This window comes from Drosophila willistoni (genome assembly GCF_018902025.1).
Source record: "Drosophila willistoni isolate 14030-0811.24 chromosome 2R unlocalized genomic scaffold, UCI_dwil_1.1 Seg167, whole genome shotgun sequence".
In the NCBI taxonomy this organism is placed as follows: Eukaryota; Metazoa; Arthropoda; class Insecta; order Diptera; family Drosophilidae; genus Drosophila; species Drosophila willistoni.
Genome location: NW_025814050.1, coordinates 12,364,330 through 12,383,331, shown reverse-complemented (window position 1 = coordinate 12,383,331; position 19,002 = coordinate 12,364,330). Strand labels below are relative to the sequence as shown.

Genomic DNA, 19,002 nt, shown 5'->3' with positions numbered 1-19,002 from the left:
GGGAGAGCCTAGTATTTAGACGGATTTTTAAAATAATAAACAAATTTGATATTTAATACTAAATTAAATATGCATGTAAGTGTGTACTTATAAATATACTTTTTCAATTGAAACGCGTTTTAATTTTATGAGATAAAAAATATTAAATAAAAGGACATTTATTTTGGAGTTTTTTTGATTTTTTTTTGAAACACTCTTGTATTGTTGGTGAAAAGTAATAAAAATATTAATATAACATAACATAATTTTTATCGATTAAATGATTAAAAAAAAAGAAACAAACTTATAAGTTAGTTTAATTAATACTAGTCTATTTTTATAAACAAAACTATTAAAATTTTGTTTCAGTTTCCTAGCAGTACTTGCCAAATTAAAAACAAAAAAACACTCAAAACAAAATTAACGGAAATTTCAATTTTTTTTTTAGCTGTTTTTATCATTTTTGAATTAAAATGTTCCCAATTTTAAATATATATCTTTAATTTTAGTTTATATGAGTCAAAGCAATAATAGAGAAATGTTTTATTAAATGTGCGAATGTTAAATAAAATATAAAACTGGTACAAAACAAGTTTTAAAAACACATATTCATCTAAGTAAGGTTGTTTGTTGTTATTGTTGCAGCAGCTGCTGCCCCACTGACAGGAGGCTTTATGCCCATTAACTGGCACAGTTCATTCCTTAGAGGACGAACTTCTACCAAAGGCAAGGTCCAATCCGTTTCGGATAAAAGTGTTAGGATTTCATCCATATTATCTTCCGGTATCTCAGTGACATCACCATGCAGGGCAATGGCTTCATACAGTTTTGTGGCCGCCGTTTTTCGTACATGAACATGTTGTAGTCCCAGAAATACGGATATTTTCGACAAGACACGCCGACTAAGCCGTGGCACTTGAATCAGTTGACAAAAGGCACTTATACTACTGGCCGTCTTATATAGTTTCTTATAACCCTTCACCTCGAGATTTAGCAGGCGAAAGATATCCTCAGCAAATGAATCATTTTCATCATGAAGAACCGCATCTATAGTGCCCGAACCAATGAGTATATCGAGAAAACTTAACATGGGATACGTAACACGTTCATTTAAGAGATTCTCTTCAAAATTCTGTCTAATCTCGGAGCATAGGCGAGGTACTGCTTCGCTGTTAGAACGCAAAAACTGGAAGAACGCTGTCGAAGCGTATTTTATCTGCAAATAAGTAAAATTTTAATGCAACGTACTAAACTTGTACTAAAAATCCATAGTTTACCAATGATTCAGTCAGTTGACCAATGCTGGCACTTAAACCCAATAATACACGCTTTGAATAACTTTCAAAAGATAAGAGTTCGCAAAACAAGGGGAATGTATGATCGGCAAAAAGCCATAGTATAGTTTTCTCATCCTTTGGAAATATTTCTAGCAATTTGGCATGTTCTTGTATATATGGTATGGCCGGAGTGGAATGAATGAGTTTGCAGCACAAACGTCCAGCCAGTCCACGTGTACGATCAATTTTCTCGACTGCCTGCTGCATAAATCCCACAACAATTTGATGGGTATGCATGGGCGACAATAAATCTGGTGGACACTTTGTGGCAATTTCATATAATGAGACCATAGCTGCCTCACGTACCCAGGCCCCAATATCACCACGATTGTCTAAAGTGTATTCATCCAATGCTTTAAGTAGACACTGAATCACCTTGTGGAAATTATGGGGATTACCAAAAGAATCTAAATGAAGAGAGAATCAAGTTAATAGTGATCCTATGATTAAAATTGATTGGCCTATTTCACCTGAATTCTCTGCATACCCAACACTCTGGACAAGTTTGGTCAATGCCTTGACACTCTGGGTACGCGCTTCGCTCCAACGATAGGTTTGTATATTCTCATGATCTTGGATGGTCATTTCACCGGCTCGTACTGCCTGCAGAGGCGTTAGGGCATGTTTGACCAAGTTATCCAGTATTGCAGCCAAATGTGGGCGTATCATAAATGCTGGCAGCACTCCAATGGCAGCTATATAACCCATACGTATATGCTCCTCCAGATCGTTATCTGCCCCCTTTAGATAGGCATTAATAATGCGTTCATTTTGCTGATTGCGTTCTTGCAGACAGTAATAAGCTTGACAGAGTTCAGAGAATGCTTCCACAGCCGATTCTCTAATTGCAGTCGTCTTGCTAACCAGACAAATATCAATCACAGCTTGCCATGTGTCTGCAATGAGTTTAGATTATAAAAACACGACTTTAACCATTGGAAATAATACTTACCCAGGCATTCTTCAGTGACCTGCAGCTTGGCCAGACTGCAAGTTCTTATAAAGTGTGTGGAACAGGATTTCATAAGCTCACCACTCATGCCACGATAATAATTTCGCTCAAGAAAGCTTTTAATTAGTTCATTTAGTTCAGCTAACCGCTGATTGGATAGGTAGACTGTTGCACCTTTAGAGTCCAGCTCCAGTTGCCGCAGAGCCAAAGTAATTTCACCCATGGCCAAGACACAACCATGACGAGAATTAACATCTATGGTGTCGGTTTTGGCCAATAATTGTGGTAGCACCACCGCGGCCATATACTCTGGCTCTCGAATAGCAAACTTATGCAAAGCCTTGGCTGTTAATTCTCTTATTGCCGAATCCCAATGACCCACTTTACGTTGCACCAAATGATTGATGAGTGGTTCGCGATAAACCTGATATTGAGCTATATAATCACTGATATTCAAATACGAATTTTGCCTTATGCCCACAGAATAGAAATCTGTTGTGGTAGAGATCTCAATGCCGAATGGGAAATTGCCAAGACGACCCACAGACTCTTGAAAAGCAGCCGAAGCAGCACGCCTACAATTAATCTCTCGATCAAAAACGGCCACAGTGAGCAGACCGGAAGAGATCTTCTGAACAAATGGCTTCAAATCATCCGGATTATAAGCTCGGGCAAAGGCCCAACACATATAGCAAGCAGCATCACGTATATGCTGACCCACCGACATGTATCCCTTCATTTCGTCATAGAACAGAGCCTGCATAAGCAAGGGAACCAATTCCTCGAGGCGATAGGGTAAGAGTAGTCCTCTCTTTGCCAACTCAGCCAAGGCCAGACAACCACCATGCCAAGCCTCATGTGGCTCTAGAGGATTAAGTATATCAATCACTGAACCAATCACCTCATCGGCTAATTCCTTTGGCAAACGATTAGTCACACGACCTAAACCTTTAGCGGCACTCCAGCGTATATCATTGCCACCGCTTCGTAGAGCTTGAAGTAATTCTTCAATCACCTCTTCAATTGAATCTGGCACCACAATCTCCTCTTCCAATTCATCAGGATTTGCCTCAGATTCTGCTGCATTATCCGAGCCTCTAGCCCCTGGCTGATTGAGATTCGTGGCCAAGGATCGTGTTCCTATTAAAAGTGGAAAAAAGAGTTTAAGATATCCTTAGTTTTGGTGTTACTCTCACCTCTTTTATACCGCCAACTGGCTATTCTTGGCTTCAAATGAACCAAACCTATGCGCTGAATGATTTTTACGTAGTTTTTATACTTCAGGAAATCATTGCCATCCTTGTAGTTACATGAGCCAATCCATTGAAGCAACTTATCGGCATAGGGCAACAAATCTTCGCGTTTGCCATGCTTTAAAATAGCTGCCACTGCTGCCAATTGACCAAATTTCACATGCACCGTATCGGCCTGATGTTGATCCATGATCCAATCCAGAAATCTTTCCAAATACACATCCTTAATGTCGGATCGTATAAAATATTTGGCTGACAAATAGGCAGCCATTGCACTGCAAGTATCATTGGTGGATGCATATAGTTGACATAGTTTGAATATGCGTTCCATTTTACTGGTCTTGGCCTGGACATGATTGCTAACCACACAATTTGTCGTTGCCGAGGATGTTGTCGTTTCGTAAACATCTAGACGCGACATATGAAATGGATTCAATACCAATATGGACATCCAGAGGAGTAACATATAACGTGTCTCCCAATGATCGAATTCCTTGGGATCTTGTTGATCCAGCAGATCCAAAACAAATTCCAAATCGCTTAATTCATGAGGCATAAATTTCACAAGGACTTTATATGTGCGTACTTTGCAAATTATGTAGAGATATTTGAATGCAGCATGACGTTCATCATCTGGCAGATTAGTTTGCCTGATTTTTGTCAGCAAACGGGACAAAAGCAGCTCCAGGTGCGGATCCAGCAAATGGGGCTGTTCCTGGTAGCGGGTCAACACTTGGGCGTATTGTTCAAATTCTCTTTCAAACGAGCTAGCTTTAATTGACTTTATCTGGTCAATCATCTGTAGCACTTGGTCCAATTCCGTAAAGTGCTCCAGGGTATTCGCTGGCAAGTCATCATCTTTTATATCGTCGCTTTGCAGCATTTTTGTATATTGGCAACTAATTCAAAGATTTCCAAAACAGCCGGCTGAAAAACGACGATGACAACAACAGAGAAAATTGTTTGTGTTTCCATTCCACTTGTACCACAAATGATTCACACTGCTGCCAGGGCTGCAAACCATGGCGGGAAACTACAATTTGAAAATGTATTTATTAAAATAATAAACATTTAGTCTTCAATACGCCTAGGAAATTAAAATTTTAAGACCATAGATTTTATTCGAGCAAATTCTTTCACATTTATAAGCTAATAATAATAGATTCTAAATATTTGACACGGCTGGTCAGATTGTGTTTGAGTTCCCATAACGCAATAACTTTGCTGTGTCAGCTGTCTGCCAGGGCTGACGACAAAATCAATTCGAGAAAATTATCGCAGTTTGTTCCCCCAACCTCTCTGGGGTCTTAAACTATTAATAACCAAGAAACCCCCAATTAAGTCAATATTCAGGCGACAAAATTCAAAGGGTGTTTTAATCTCTGGGGTTTTTACACTTGCCGTGGCCTTTCTCTATCGCTCTCTCTCGCGCTATCACTGCCAGCCCTGGAAGCAAATCAGCAAATGCATTGTTTGCACGCTGCAACAACGAATTTGCCCACTTTTTCTTAGTTAGTTGTTGTATGCAAACATTTCTTAAAATGAGAACGGACAATTTTCTTTTAATCAGCCAAGTGGCCAAGAGACAGGCTTTATGGAACACCAGCATAACTTTGGCCGACCGCAAAGATAGCTGGATCTCACAGTGGCAAGAAGTCGCATCAATAATGCAACTTGATGGTATGTGTACATTTTATGTCGTGACAATTAATAAATGTCATAACTGGGTTAAAAATCAATTTACAGTTCTGACATGTAAGAAGCGTTTTAAAAGATTGAGGGATACCTATCGCGCCGAGATAAGGAAAATCCAACAGAGGGGCTCCGGTACCTCTAACTGGCCGTACTTTCGTGCCATGGAGTTTTTACGGTGCATTTTCGATCCGGAAGGCATGGTAACCTTTTTACCCGAAGCATTTGACTACGAACAAGCTGCATATCGCAATCAAGCCGAACTTGACAACTCAAAAATGGACGATTTCGTTATAGAAGTGGATGACGATGATGATTTTGATTTTGAAATAATGGGCGATATATTCAAGCAAGGTGGTGGTGGTGGTGGCAACGAAAGTCGTGGCAGTGCTGGAATTGGAGGTGTTGTTGCTGGAAGGTGCAGTGTCAGTGGTGGTGGCGGCGGTGGTGATTCTTCGTCAGCGGGCCAGGACTCTGGCTCAGAGTTCTCAGTTCGAAAGACCATTAATGTAAATACAAATGTCAGCACCACATCAGCAAACCATTTGGAGGCAGATACAGATATATCGCCACAACTATTGTCGCCCATGCCATTGCCACCGAATCACATGCTATTGCCACGTCCAGCAAAACGTGGACGCCCAAGGAAGACTTCATCGCCATGTGAGACGAATGTTCCCTCGTCCACACCTACATCGATAGCAGCAGCATCGGATTCGACAACTGCACCCGGTGTTTCCAAAGATGATGCCGATTATAACTTCTTGGTCAGTTTGCTACCGCATGTGAAATCACTTTCTGACATTGGTAATCTCAAGTTTCGAATGGAAATCAGTCGCATTTTATTGGATATAAAGCATGATGAACAGACAGCACCATCGCCAGAAGTGCAGCAATTGGCAAAACAAAGATCGTCATTGCCAAAGCTAATATCTGCACCAGTTCAGTCCACAACTGGTCCTGTACCTGTTTCAACTTCACAAAAGAAACGTTCGCGTCAACAAGCGATGCAGGAGGAGCCAGCATCGAAATATGCCATTTCAAGTTCAGGATATGTCGATAGCTCGATGATTGAATGCGATGTTAAAATAGAAAATGAGACTTTGTTTTAAATGGAAATTTTTTTTCAACCTCAAACCCTCCTAGATTTAACTACTACTACTGTAATTATTCCAAATGCCTTATATGCCAATGATGGTAAAGGATTTTTAAATGCTGCAAAACTGCATTCTCATTTTTACTCTATAATTTCCATTTTCAAGTTTTCCAAACCAAAAAAAAATACTGGAAAATTCTTATAAATAATAAAAGTTGATTTTTATTGCTTTTTTATGTTAAAAGCAATTTTCTCATATATATATACGCATATATTGCGTATTAGTTTTGTTGGACAAATTGAAGTATGTAAACTACATTTTAAACAAGAATAAAGAGTTTTTTTCTGAAATCATATACAAATAATAACTAACACGCATGCAAATAGTCAAAAACAATTCGAATACCAAAATACCCGCTAAATACCTCTTTCCGGGTGTTCTTTTCCACTCTGTTTCAAACATAAACACACACTCACACGTTTTGTTATCGATATACCCATTCGCTTTTGTGTTTCCCATCTCTAAGCAAGAGAAAAAATAAAAAGTTGTAAAAAAAAGGTTCTTTCGTAAAATTATTAGAAAAGAAATCAAATAAAAGTAGAAAAATATTGCCCGCGTGTTATTCCATAAATTGCTTGTATGCGGCGTTTGAAGAAGTTATCCAAGAGTCACAGTGTGACGGGAACATTGGAAATTGATGGAAATGGAAGTGCAACAGCAACTGATTGTGGAGGGGAAGGCGGTGACACGGCTTCAGCGGCAACGGCGGCGGCGGCGGCAATGGATACCAATGGCAGTGGTGGCAAGGATACACTCTTCAATTCCGAAATCTTTAAGCATTTTGATAAATCCGGCCGCAGTGAATTGTACGTGAATATATGTAGCAACAAAAAAACCACACACACGAGTGTGTACTCAGAAAACCGCGCGTTTTATGGGTACTCCAATTTAGCAGAAAAAGAGAGAGAGACATGAAATAAACATATTTACAAAAACTTGCTGCAACTATTTTTCATCAATTTGCCGTCATCTTTTTTAGTATGAAGTATCTAAAACAACAACTTCAGGATTGCTCCGATAGTCCAGTCTTTGATCGCAATGGCATCTTTAAGCAGGGTATATCGAATGCCATTTACGAATTACTCTGGCAGGCCATACGTTATACACACAAGAAAGATTTGGTTCTACATGTGCTAATCGAAGTTGTGGTAAGTACAATTTTTCAATTTTTATAAACAAATATTAATTGTTTACTTATCACAACAGGCTCTGCACAAAGAGTTTCCCAGTCTCATTTTGGATGTGGTCAATATTTTGGATAGCGAAACATCTCTAATGACTGATGGTCTTCATGAGGAGCGTCATGGTTTTGTTCAATTGGTCAAGGATATGGATAAGGTGGTGTCAGAGAGTTTGCTCAAAGAACGTTTAGAAATCGACACACTCCAGGAGGTGGGGATAGTGAAGAATAAAAGTTTCTATACCAAATTCATTAAGGTCAAAACAAAGTTATAGTAAGTATGAACAACTTTATGTGCTTTAAACATTACTTATTTATGTCTTTATGTTTTATTAGCTACAAACAGCGTCGTTTTAACCTATTTCGTGAGGAAAGCGAGGGATTTGCCAAGCTGATAACAGAGCTAAATCATGATTTTGAAGATAATACAACTCCTGAGAGCATTATGGATATCATTAAATCATTGATAGGTAAACTGATAAATTTAATAATATCCTGCAATTGTTAATGTTTGTCTAATTCACATATAGGATGTTTCAATTTGGATCCTAATCGTGTGCTTGATATAATAATTGAATCATTTGAGACACGACCCGATCGTTGGCAGCTATTTATACCGCTGCTACGTAGCTATATGCCCACCGGTGCCATTATCTGTGAGGTTTTGGGCTATAAATTCTGTCATTTCAAAGATGGACGCACGCCACGATCTCTATACCATGTGTGTGCGCTTCTGTTGAAACATGGAGTGATTGAATTGAATGATGTCTACTTATGGCTAACGCCAAATGATGGCAACATTAAAGCTGACTGGGAAGAGGAACTGGCTGAGGCCAGGGAAAAAGTTCGAAGACTGCATTTGATTACCACCAACAAGAAGGGAGAAGATAAAGAACCACCACCGCCCCCAACCACAAAGAAATTCGATGAGGACAAGTATAATGTCAATCAAAAGTTTGGTCTCTGCGAGGCTCTACTACGTGTTGGTGACTGGGATAATGCCCTAAAGATCATACAAAAACTGCCAGATCAATCGGTTGTGGTGCAAGAGCCCATTGCCAAGGCCATTGCCGAATTGGTGCATCTGTCTGTCGAACAGATTTACTATAATAAATGCTTTAAAGCCCCAGCTGGACGTAAGCCAAGTCGAAGCCGGCTTTACGAGGATGGCAAACTCGTTGCCAAGATGCAGGCACGGGAATTTAGTGATTTAAGGCAATATACATGGCCCATGGCTAATGTCTTGGGGCCGGCCATGCACTGTGACACGGTGCTAATGTACAAATTGATACGAATTATGGGCAAACTAATGATAGATATGGGTGTCGATAGTTTGAATAGCCCGCCAGCTAACTCCGAGGCAGAATTACATTACTATGACATAATGACCTGCATGGATTCATGTATTTTGCCATCCCTGCTCTATTTGGATAACAATTGTTCCATGTCTGAGGAGATTTGGGCTGTGCTTAAATATTTTCCCTATCATTTCCGTTATAGTCTATATGCGAGATGGAAAAATGATAGCTATCAATTGCATCCAAATCTAATTATACGTCATGGCCTGGCCCAAAGAGATATCAAGGCCCTAATGAAACGTGTTAGCAAGGATAATGTCAAACAATTGGGTCGTCTAGTGGGTAAAAATAGCCATTGCGCACCCGGACTACTCTTCGACTATGTAAGTGAGATAAATATTTTGAATCAACTAAACTCTAATTATCCTTGTTTCTTGTAGATCCTACTGCAAATACAAATTTATGATAATCTTATTGGACCAGTTTGCGATATGCTTAAATACTTGACTGCCTTGTCATTTGATTGTCTCGGCTATTGCATTATTGAATCACTGACTTTAACTGGTCGCTTAAGATTTAAAGACGATGGCACTTCCCTCTCCCTTTGGCTACAAAGTTTGGCTTCCTTCTGCGGCGCCATTTACAAGAAATATGGCATTGAGTTGAGCGGTCTTCTGCAATATGTGGCCAATCAATTGAAATCACAAAAAAGTTTAGATCTCTTGATACTTCGGGAAATTGTCCACAAAATGGCCGGCGTGGAATCATGCGAAGAGATGACCAACGATCAATTGCAGGCCATGTGCGGCGGTGAGCAATTACGCGGCGAAGCAGGCTATTTCAGTCAAGTGAGAAATATGAAAAAATCATCGAATCGCCTTAAGGAGGCTTTGGCCAACAATGACCTTGCCGTCACCATTTGCCTGTTGATGGCCCAACAGAAGCATTGTGTAATCTATCGTGAAACTGCCGCCCATAGTCATTTGAAATTGGTCGGAAATCTTTATGATCAATGTCAGGATACCTTAGTGCAATTTGGTACCTTCTTGGGCTCTACCTATTCGGTGGATGAGTATGTGGAGCGTTTGCCATCGATTATCACCATGTTAAGGGAATATCATATTAATACAGATGTTGCGTTCTTTCTGGCCCGGCCCATGTTTACCCATCAGATAAATGTAAGTTGTAATTGGGGATAAACAAGGAGAGAAGCAAATAACCCTTTTTTTTTTCTTTTTCACCCCTTATAGCAAAAATACGATCAACTACGTAAAGCTGATCCAAATGCCAAAAAATTGACGGCCACACAAAAGCTACAGAAATATCTAGAGGCCACACAATTGATAATGAATCCCATTGTGGAGTCAGTGCGTCCATTGCATAGTGCTAAGGTATGGGAGGATATTAGTCCACAATTTTTGGTCACCTTCTGGAGCATGAGCATGTACGATTTGCATGTGCCCAATGATAGCTATCAACGTGAAATTGGTAAACTAAAGCAATTGGCTCAACAGGCAGCCGAGGCCAAAGATTCGGTAGGTTTTTTACCATCTCTCTATCTCTAACTATTTTTATACAATTTCAATAATGTGTTGATTTTATCCTAAACAGAATCAATCAAAGAATAAAAAGGAACAGGAACGATATATAGCCCTTATGGAGAAATTGAATGATGAGCGTAAAAAACAACATGAACATGTGGATAAGATATCACAGCGTTTGCAAGAGCAAAAAGACAGCTGGTTCCTGCTGCGTTCGGCTAAATCAGCAAAAAATGATACAATAACACAATTTCTGCAATTATGTCTATTCCCGCGCTGCACATTCACCGCCTTGGATGCATTATATTGCGCCAAATTTGTCCATACCATACACAATCTAAAGACTTCAAATTTCTCCACTTTGTTATGTTATGATCGGGTAAGAATTTTTTGTAAAATGTTGTACTTAATTGTTTAATAATTATTTTTTTTGCATTACTAGATCTTTTGCGATATAACGTATTCGGTTACTTCCTGCACAGAGGGCGAGGCAACACGCTACGGTCGCTTCCTGTGTGCCATGTTAGAGACCGTGATGCGTTGGCATGCCGATCAGGCTGTATTCAATAAGGAATGTGCAAATTATCCTGGATTTGTAACCAAATTTCGGGTTAGCAATCAATTCTCGGAGGCTAACGATCATGTGGGCTATGAGAATTATCGTCATGTATGCCATAAATGGCATTATAAAATCACCAAGGCAATTGTATTTTGCTTAGATTCCAAGGATTTTATGCAAATACGTAATGCATTAATTATATTGATGCGTATTTTGCCACATTATCCTGTCCTAGCGAAATTGGCCCAAATAATTGAACGTAAGGTGGATAAAGTGCGTGAAGAGGAGAAAACAAAGAGACCAGATTTGTATGTGATAGCCTCTAGCTATATAGGACAATTGAAATTAAAAACATCGAATATGATAAAGGAGAGTGATTTCCATCAAATGGCCGAGAGGCCAGCAAAAGAAGCCACAACTGCTGGTGCATCGGCTAATGGAACAGCAGCGGCAGGAAATGCCATTAAAGTTTTAGCATCTGAGAAACTTGGTCAGGCAGCAACTGCAGCAAATGCTTCAGCAAACGCCTCAGCACCAGCAACAGCAACAACAACGAAATCAAGTGGTGCCTACAATAATAACAGCGACCAAAAGCAAAGTAGCAAGGAACCAGAATCAAAAACTTCTGGTAAGCATAAGAAAACGGAATTACTCTAGAAGAACGAATTGTTATAACAACATTCTCTGACCCCTTTACAGCTCCAGGTGCTCGCAGTGAAACGAAATCCCACAAATCCGACGGCAACTCTTCCTCTAATTTAGTGTCGATCCCTGTAACATCCTCAACCAGCGAACGTGAGAGTAGCAAGCAACCACATGAGTTACCTGCTCCCAGGGAATCACAGGCAACTGTCAAAGAGGAGACTGTCGATCAACAGGTATCCAGCAATGGTAACCAAAATGATCGACGTAAGCGAGAGGAGGAGAACGATCGGGAAAATGATCGACGTCGTAGCTCAAGGGATAACAATCGTAACAGCAGCACTAAGGATCGTTCAGAAGCAGCAGCAGCCGAGCCACCATCACGCGCCCGAGAACGTTCACATCGTCTGGAGGATTTGGAGGTGGCAACGGCAGCAGCATCGTCACAGCGCAAGAAGATATCGCGTCGTGATGAGCAACAGCAGCAACAAACACGCCATCGACATGATCTGGAGACTGTGGATTTGGTGGCCAGTAGTAGCAGCAATAGCGAGCATCAACATCAGCGACACTATGATGAGTACGAGGGCAGGATAAGAGATCGAGACTTGAGCTCCGTTTCCAATGAAAGCAATGGATCATTGCAGCATCGACGAAGTCATGAAACAATTGAATATGACAGAGGTAATTTCTTAATACGAATTATTTCACGAGCCTTCCAATCAATGTTCCATATTTTTAGATTCAAAACGTCGAAAATTGGAATCATCATCGAGCAGTTCAAAGGTTAGTAGCTTATGCAGACATATTATGCTAAGACAACATCAACAACAAACAACTACAACAACAACGCCCCAATTACATCCTGGAGGATTAACAACTCTTAAGCAATTATAATATGTGAGAATCTTGAAAAAAAAACTACAAAAAGAACAACAACTATGACGACGAAGACGTCAAATCAAATCTTTCCCACAAACTGGACACAATTGGATCTCGTTTACAAATCAGCAATCAAGTTTTCTAATTCTTAAGTTCAAAATGATCTGTATGAAAAATGAGCAAATCTCGGGGAGCTAGTATTTAAGTCATTGAACTGGTAGATTGACTTTTTATACATTTATTCATATACATATATAGATATATGTGTGTGTATATATAGCAGAGAACCGGACCAAATCAAATTTGTTAACAATCGGAAATTCCAAACTATTTTTTTTTTTTATTTGCAATGTGAAAAATTTGTTATTTAGTTTATTATTAGAATAAGGTAGTAATGTAAGTTATAATTTAAAAACCGAGTGAGAACGCCCTCGCACACACACTCACACACACACACATGCACACAAAATCCACCATGATGCAATAGATGAGACATTTAAGGACCTTCAAAAAGAGAAAACATGCTGAAATTACAAACTAGAAGACAATTTACGGAACTTCAAAACCAAAAAGAAAAATAATCACAAAGACAACTTGCTGAAATTAGTATTTAGATGACAATTATGGAACTCCAAATGGGAATAAACGAAGAAAGTCTAAAGGAGAGAAGAATCAACATGCTCAAATTACAAACTAGATGACAATTAAGGACCTTCAAATGAGTGCACTTCGTAATACACAAGAGGGAAGAAGAACCAAGACGCTGAAACAACAACAGCAGATGCTTAACTCCAAGATGCGGATCAAAGAAAAAACGAGGAAAAAGAATCAAGATGCTGAATAAGGACCTTCAAGTGGATAAAAACGAGAAAGACACTATCTGTGATGCTAAATATTAGGACAAAACATCTTCATGTGCCATATATTTGAAGCAAACAAAAATATCAAAAGGATCATAATCATGTCACCCGAAGAAATGCCAAGGATTGACTTTATCATCTACTTCTATCGTCCTCTATCAATGGATTATCCCCTATCTTCCTAAAGCGATATTTGCACATGAAAATCTTGACTTCCCTAATCCAAGGGATTTCTGATGAGACTGAAACATCATCTGGTTGAAATAGTTGCTAAGGAGCTCAATGTACAATTCCAAAACGTTACAAAACTTCAGTCTTCTATCAAGGCGAATAAATGCTGGAAAACAAGCTTCCTAGAAGCTGTTCAACGACTGGATCAGCTTCAGACAAGACTTGAAACATCGTACAACATCTGTAAAATGTCAGCACAACTTGACGTCTTCGTGGTTCTAATCATTTTATTGAACCTGAGCAATGAATAATTCGACTGCAAAATAAAATGATTTACCAGAACTTCTGATGTGGTCGAATGCTAAAAACAACCACGACATCGATGGCACCCCTGGATAATCCAAAAACATCGTTGGATTCCCTTTAAACAAAAAGCTCCGAATCCGATGCAGTCGGTGTTGAAAGTTGGAAGCAGAACGTTTAAATGTGTGGATGGACTTTCAAATGAGGATGATGCGATTGAACAATTTCTCGTGTTTTCCTAATGAGCATGATTCGGAGAGCTACTGGAACAGGATTGGAGTGAACAATCTCTTGTGTCTTGTGTGTGGGTTGCTTCTAAATTAAAACAACAATCTGTGACGGTGTGGAATCCACAAAACAAAATCTTCCTGTGCAATCAGGCGCTACCTTCTGGGGCGATAATCAGCCTTAACCAACCCAATGACTGCAGTTTAGTTGTAAAAATTTCGCCTTGATCTCCGACAATTTGCACCCTTGAGACGGGTAAGTGATGAGCATATGTGAGACAGGTCGGAAACGTATGTTTTTTTATAGGGACTCTCCAAAACCAAAAAGGCGTTAGGCTCTCTCAACAGATACACACACTTACACATGCACATACACACACACATACACATAAACACACATACACAAACATGCATATTTTCCTTACACGCATTATGATCCTTACAAGTTTTTACAAGTTGTTTTACTCCTTAAGTTATGTGAATCCTTTTCGTTTAGCCACCTAGGTAAACCAGACAATACACTTAGTCATCCATATACAAAAAAAAAAAAAACAAGAACAAAAATTAAAAATAAGCTCCGTGTTCCATTTCTATTAATCATTTGTCATTGCAGAAAGTTGAAGAACTCGTTGATAGCGTGAAGAAGGCCCGTGGACTCAAGACCAAAGAGCGAAACAAAGAAAAGTTATCCGATGAGGAGAGAGATGCTCGCAAGGATCGAAAAATGGGACGCAAGAGAGACCGCAATGAAGAGTCCAGCGGCGCCGATCATAAGCGTCGTCGTGATGGTGAGCACATAGGCAGAAATCAAAAAAGGCAATCAAGAAATCAAATGAAAAAAATGTTATAATTTCCAGCACAAAATGGCAATGATGATGATCTAAGAGAACGCGAACGCCATAGAGTGAGTATTGAATAAGTTTAATACAGAATAAGTAAAATAAAAACGTTTCAAATTTAAGGACAAGTCACCACGCGAGCGATCACATGAGAAATTCGATCGAGAAAGAGGCGGCAGCTCACGTGGCGATGATCGTCAATATAGTATGTCCAAATCCACACGCTCCTCGAGAATCAATTATTGAATGCAACAAAATGAATGGAATTGTCTATACAAGAAAATATGCATTGTGAAACGCATTTTGTTTTTTTTTTCTTTTGAATTATTTTCTTGCTGATTAATTAAGAATTTTGAATTGTTTTATCAAACCATTAATTGTGACAAAGAACGTGAATAATTTTGAAATGTTTACAATTTTCTAGAAACTATTTTAATGAATGATATATATATATATTAAAAAACAAAAACAAACAAAAAATAAACCCCAACCATTATGTAAATGTAGATTAAATTGTCGTTGTTTCTTTTTTACCAAGTTAGTTGTTGATTGATGGTTGAGCCTTTAAGAATAAGTGAGAGCTTAATTTCAAGAAATTAGATTATAGTCCTAACGAAATGTCAAGAAATTGAAAATTTATACTATCAAAAATCATTTGGAAGATTGTTTTTACAGAAATAAGGGCCATTTTGTTGTTTAAAGTATATATATTTTTAAACTTGATTAGAAAGCAAAAACAATAGCGTTTCAAACTGTATTCATATTAATTAAAATTGCAAAGACAGTAAGAGGAGAAATAAGAAATGTCAGTAATAGGAATAACTTTTTTCGTCTCTACTTACCCCGGCCTAGTGAGTTTTCGAAGTGCTTATAGAATTTGATATATATTGACTCTGATAAAACGTCTTCATCCAAAATTTCAGAATTTACTGAGCCAAAAATGTTGTATCTAAGCCTTCCCGAAAATGTTTTCTAATTTCATCCATGATAAGGATTATTTTGACTAATGCTTTACAATCTACAATCAAGACTAATATAGTCTAACCTAAACGATATAGAATGGATTGTGTTGGGTTGTTAACAAAACATTTTAAAAAGCATTAAAATGATTCGTGTTAAGTTCAAAATTCGCTTTTAAAAAGGCTCTCTCACAATACAAAACATGTTTCTGAATTGTATAATTAACAATATGACTTTAAAAGTAGTTAAAAGTGATAAAAAGAAGGCATCATAAGTATATTCTCAAAAGAGTCGTGGCTAGGATTACTTTTTATCTTGATAAGCAACTTATTTAAACCAAAAAGAAGATTCGAAAATGATTCAAAAGCATGGTGAACAATCTTTTTCTAGCTAAACTATTCTTTAGTAAAACGTTTATAAATTTTTTAAAATTATTTGTTGGAATTACTTACGTATTGAGCAAATGAATATGAAGTCTAAAATTGTCTTATTTTGATGTGAACGCTGTAAACGATTAAAAAGTTACTAATATTCGTTAGTTAGAGTTCAAATCATTCGTAAACTGAATCAACTTGAACTCTAACTCGTATTCGGAAACATAAGTTCTTCTTTCAACTACTTTCAACTACAACTAAGAGTCCATAATGAATTACCATTTATTTCATTTTTATATATCTACTTTAAATATTTAAATGGGTTTCTCAAAGTAATAAGAATATACTTGCAAGTCCTACTAGCTTTTAGAATTGCTATTAAGTTTTCGCTGACTAAATGCATATATGGAAACAAAATGTGATACTTTGGAAAAATCCAAAATATGAATTTACCTAGATTTTTGCAGAATATTACTTTAAACTTACCTGAGTGATTTACTTCAGTTGAGTCTGGTAATAAAACTTTTAGCAGCTGCTATTGGGAAAAATACATACCTAAGACTTATTAGGGGTCACAGGCGGATTAGAGACCAATTGGTAGGTAAACGATTTTGTTGTACCTTTGACAGGTACCAGATACCACCCACCAATGAATATAAAACCATCCCACTCGACACAGTTAGCTATCAGTTCATCTTGAGATCTCCAACATGAAGTATTGTGTATTAAAGAAAGTATATTTGAAGCCAAAACCTTTGGCGGAGAGGAACACAACCCAGTCGAGTCCATCGCAAAGTTCGGACAATTCGTTAAACACTACACAGCACAGTGCCATGGAATTGGAAGCAGCTGCAGCTCTATTAATGTTGCGCTATCAATATGATATACAGAGTGCTGCCAAATTAGCCGCCGCCGCAGCAAACGCCACTAACGAAGCCGCCGCCGCAGCAAACGCCACCATCGAAGCCACCTCCACTGCCACCACAACCACCACGATAGAAACAGCAATTCCAGCAGAAAGTAGTCGCTCACCCACACCACCACCGCCTTGTGTGGTGGATAATTGCACTCCCAAGGAGCAGCAAGTTCGGGTTACGGCCAGCAGTCAACCATTGAAGAAGCGTACAATTCCATCACATCTATTGAGACGATCTCTGACTCCGGCCAAACAACAGCAAGTTCCTTCTAATAAAAACATCAGTCAGAATGCCATCGTTAAGGCCAAGATCAAGGCCAAGACACCGTTGCCAGCATTTGAGCGCAATAATGAAAGCAGCAATAACACTACTTGCAATAAGGCTCTATTGAAATCCTGTCGAAATATGATACGTGAATTCTTGGATAATCAGGAAAAGATTTGAATTTTTTTTTTTATCATTTTCAATTTTTATTAATTGCATATAAATTTGTTTTGATTTCTCATTCTTTTCTTTTTAAATATTTTTCATTTTTCATATATACACATATATATATATATATATGTATTTATTTGTATTTATTTCTTTTACATACATATAAATATTGTATGTATGTAAACGAAATGAAAAGAAGGTTTCTCAAATGGAAGAACAGGTATTGTGGCGACACACTAGAGTGCTAATTATTAGCTATTGGCGGTGTTTAAACTTAAAAACAGAAACAGAAAAATTATATATGTATATATATATATATCTATATATATCTGTGTAGATTTTAAGCTAGAGTTAATTAATAATAATAATAATAATAATGATAATGTAATTACAGTTGCACTATAAGCTAAATTTGTATGAGCGTGTGTGTGTGTATGTAAATGATTTGATTTGATTATACATATACATATATGCATATGCGCGACTATATATATATATATATAATAAAAGATTTCAAAAATTTACAAAAAGAAAATCAAAATGGTTTCTATTGTTGGTTTTGGTGGGGAACTAAACTAAAATGATTAAATTTGCTTAAATTAGAATTGTGTGTAATTAAACAATCCTATAGCTCAAATGAACACCGTTTATTCTTTTTTGCTTTGCTTCTTCCACTGATTAAACTAAACTAAAAACTAATTACGAAATATAAAAACTAATTATGTATACATTATGTATATATATATATATATATATATTTATATGATTTTTTCTTTTGTATAGCATAAATTAAAGTAAAAAGTTGTTTATCTCTTCTTTTTTCTTTTATATATATAAATATATATATAGATATATTATATAAAATGGAAGCCAATGTTGTTAATGCATTTACTTTATAACCTAAAAGGGGGCGGGGTGGGGCGGGTTGGGTTGGGTTTGGTTTTTTCAATTGAAATTTGAAATTTTGAAAGCTCTTTGTTAAGGCTAAAATCAAACACAAAAAAGAGAGTTGGACAAAAGGAAAAACTGTAGCAGTTTTTTTTTCTTCCAAAGAATTATATAAAAAAAAAAGATATTAAGAATCAAATTTAATTCTTCTGTTGTTGTTGTTGTTGGTATCACAAGAAATTAATTAGCCATTTTGTATACAAACAAATCTTTCACTTACTTAATTAACAATTTATGCCAACAATTTTGTTTTGTTTGTTTTTTTTTGTTTTACTTTTTCAATTTAACAATTTTCGTATTTTGTGTTTTTTGTTTTTTTTTTGTTTGTGTTTTTTGAAACCATTTTTGTTGAGGCAACATTTTGTAAAGCTCAAAGGTGGCAACACTTACTTGGCTACAATGAACTATGATTGGATTTTGGATAGAATTCATTGATTGATTTGATTTGATTGATGGAAAAACTTATTAATCTATATCGATAAATGTAGAAATTGGC

At 37.4% G+C, this 19,002-nt stretch overlaps 4 protein-coding genes across 4 annotated transcripts; 3 read left to right on the top strand and 1 right to left on the bottom strand.

Annotated features, from left to right (window-relative positions):
* Positions 1-507: 507 nt before the first annotated feature.
* Positions 508-4,488, bottom strand: LOC6642389 (tubulin-specific chaperone D). Its single transcript, XM_002064789.3, has 5 exons — positions 3,465-4,488; positions 2,269-3,408; positions 1,787-2,212; positions 1,257-1,723; positions 508-1,195 (listed from the first exon to the last, which is right to left on the bottom strand). Exons 1-5 carry the CDS (start codon positions 4,402-4,404, stop codon positions 593-595), a joined length of 3,576 nt encoding a protein of 1,191 aa, XP_002064825.1. The 5' UTR covers positions 4,405-4,488; the 3' UTR covers positions 508-592.
* A 271-nt stretch (positions 4,489-4,759) lies between these two features.
* Positions 4,760-6,332, top strand: LOC6641917. Its single transcript, XM_002064788.4, has 2 exons — positions 4,760-5,201; positions 5,268-6,332. Exons 1-2 carry the CDS (start codon positions 5,045-5,047, stop codon positions 6,323-6,325), a joined length of 1,215 nt encoding a protein of 404 aa, XP_002064824.3. The 5' UTR covers positions 4,760-5,044; the 3' UTR covers positions 6,326-6,332.
* A 548-nt stretch (positions 6,333-6,880) lies between these two features.
* Positions 6,881-15,173, top strand: LOC6641916 (THO complex subunit 2). The gene is made up of 14 exons (XM_002064787.4): positions 6,881-7,176; positions 7,350-7,518; positions 7,577-7,824; positions 7,887-8,020; positions 8,081-9,231; positions 9,289-10,026; positions 10,099-10,383; positions 10,460-10,768; positions 10,832-11,576; positions 11,648-12,274; positions 12,333-12,376; positions 14,647-14,821; positions 14,891-14,937; positions 14,996-15,173. The coding sequence occupies exons 1-14, from the start codon at positions 6,950-6,952 to the stop codon at positions 15,116-15,118; spliced, it is 5,022 nt and encodes a 1,673-aa protein (XP_002064823.2). The 5' UTR covers positions 6,881-6,949; the 3' UTR covers positions 15,119-15,173.
* Positions 15,174-16,878: 1,705 nt separating this feature from the next.
* On the top strand, positions 16,879-17,593 carry LOC6641915. The gene has a single exon (XM_023176008.2). The coding sequence runs from the start codon at positions 16,917-16,919 to the stop codon at positions 17,565-17,567; it is 651 nt and encodes a 216-aa protein (XP_023031776.1). The 5' UTR covers positions 16,879-16,916; the 3' UTR covers positions 17,568-17,593.
* Positions 17,594-19,002: the final 1,409 nt, after the last annotated feature.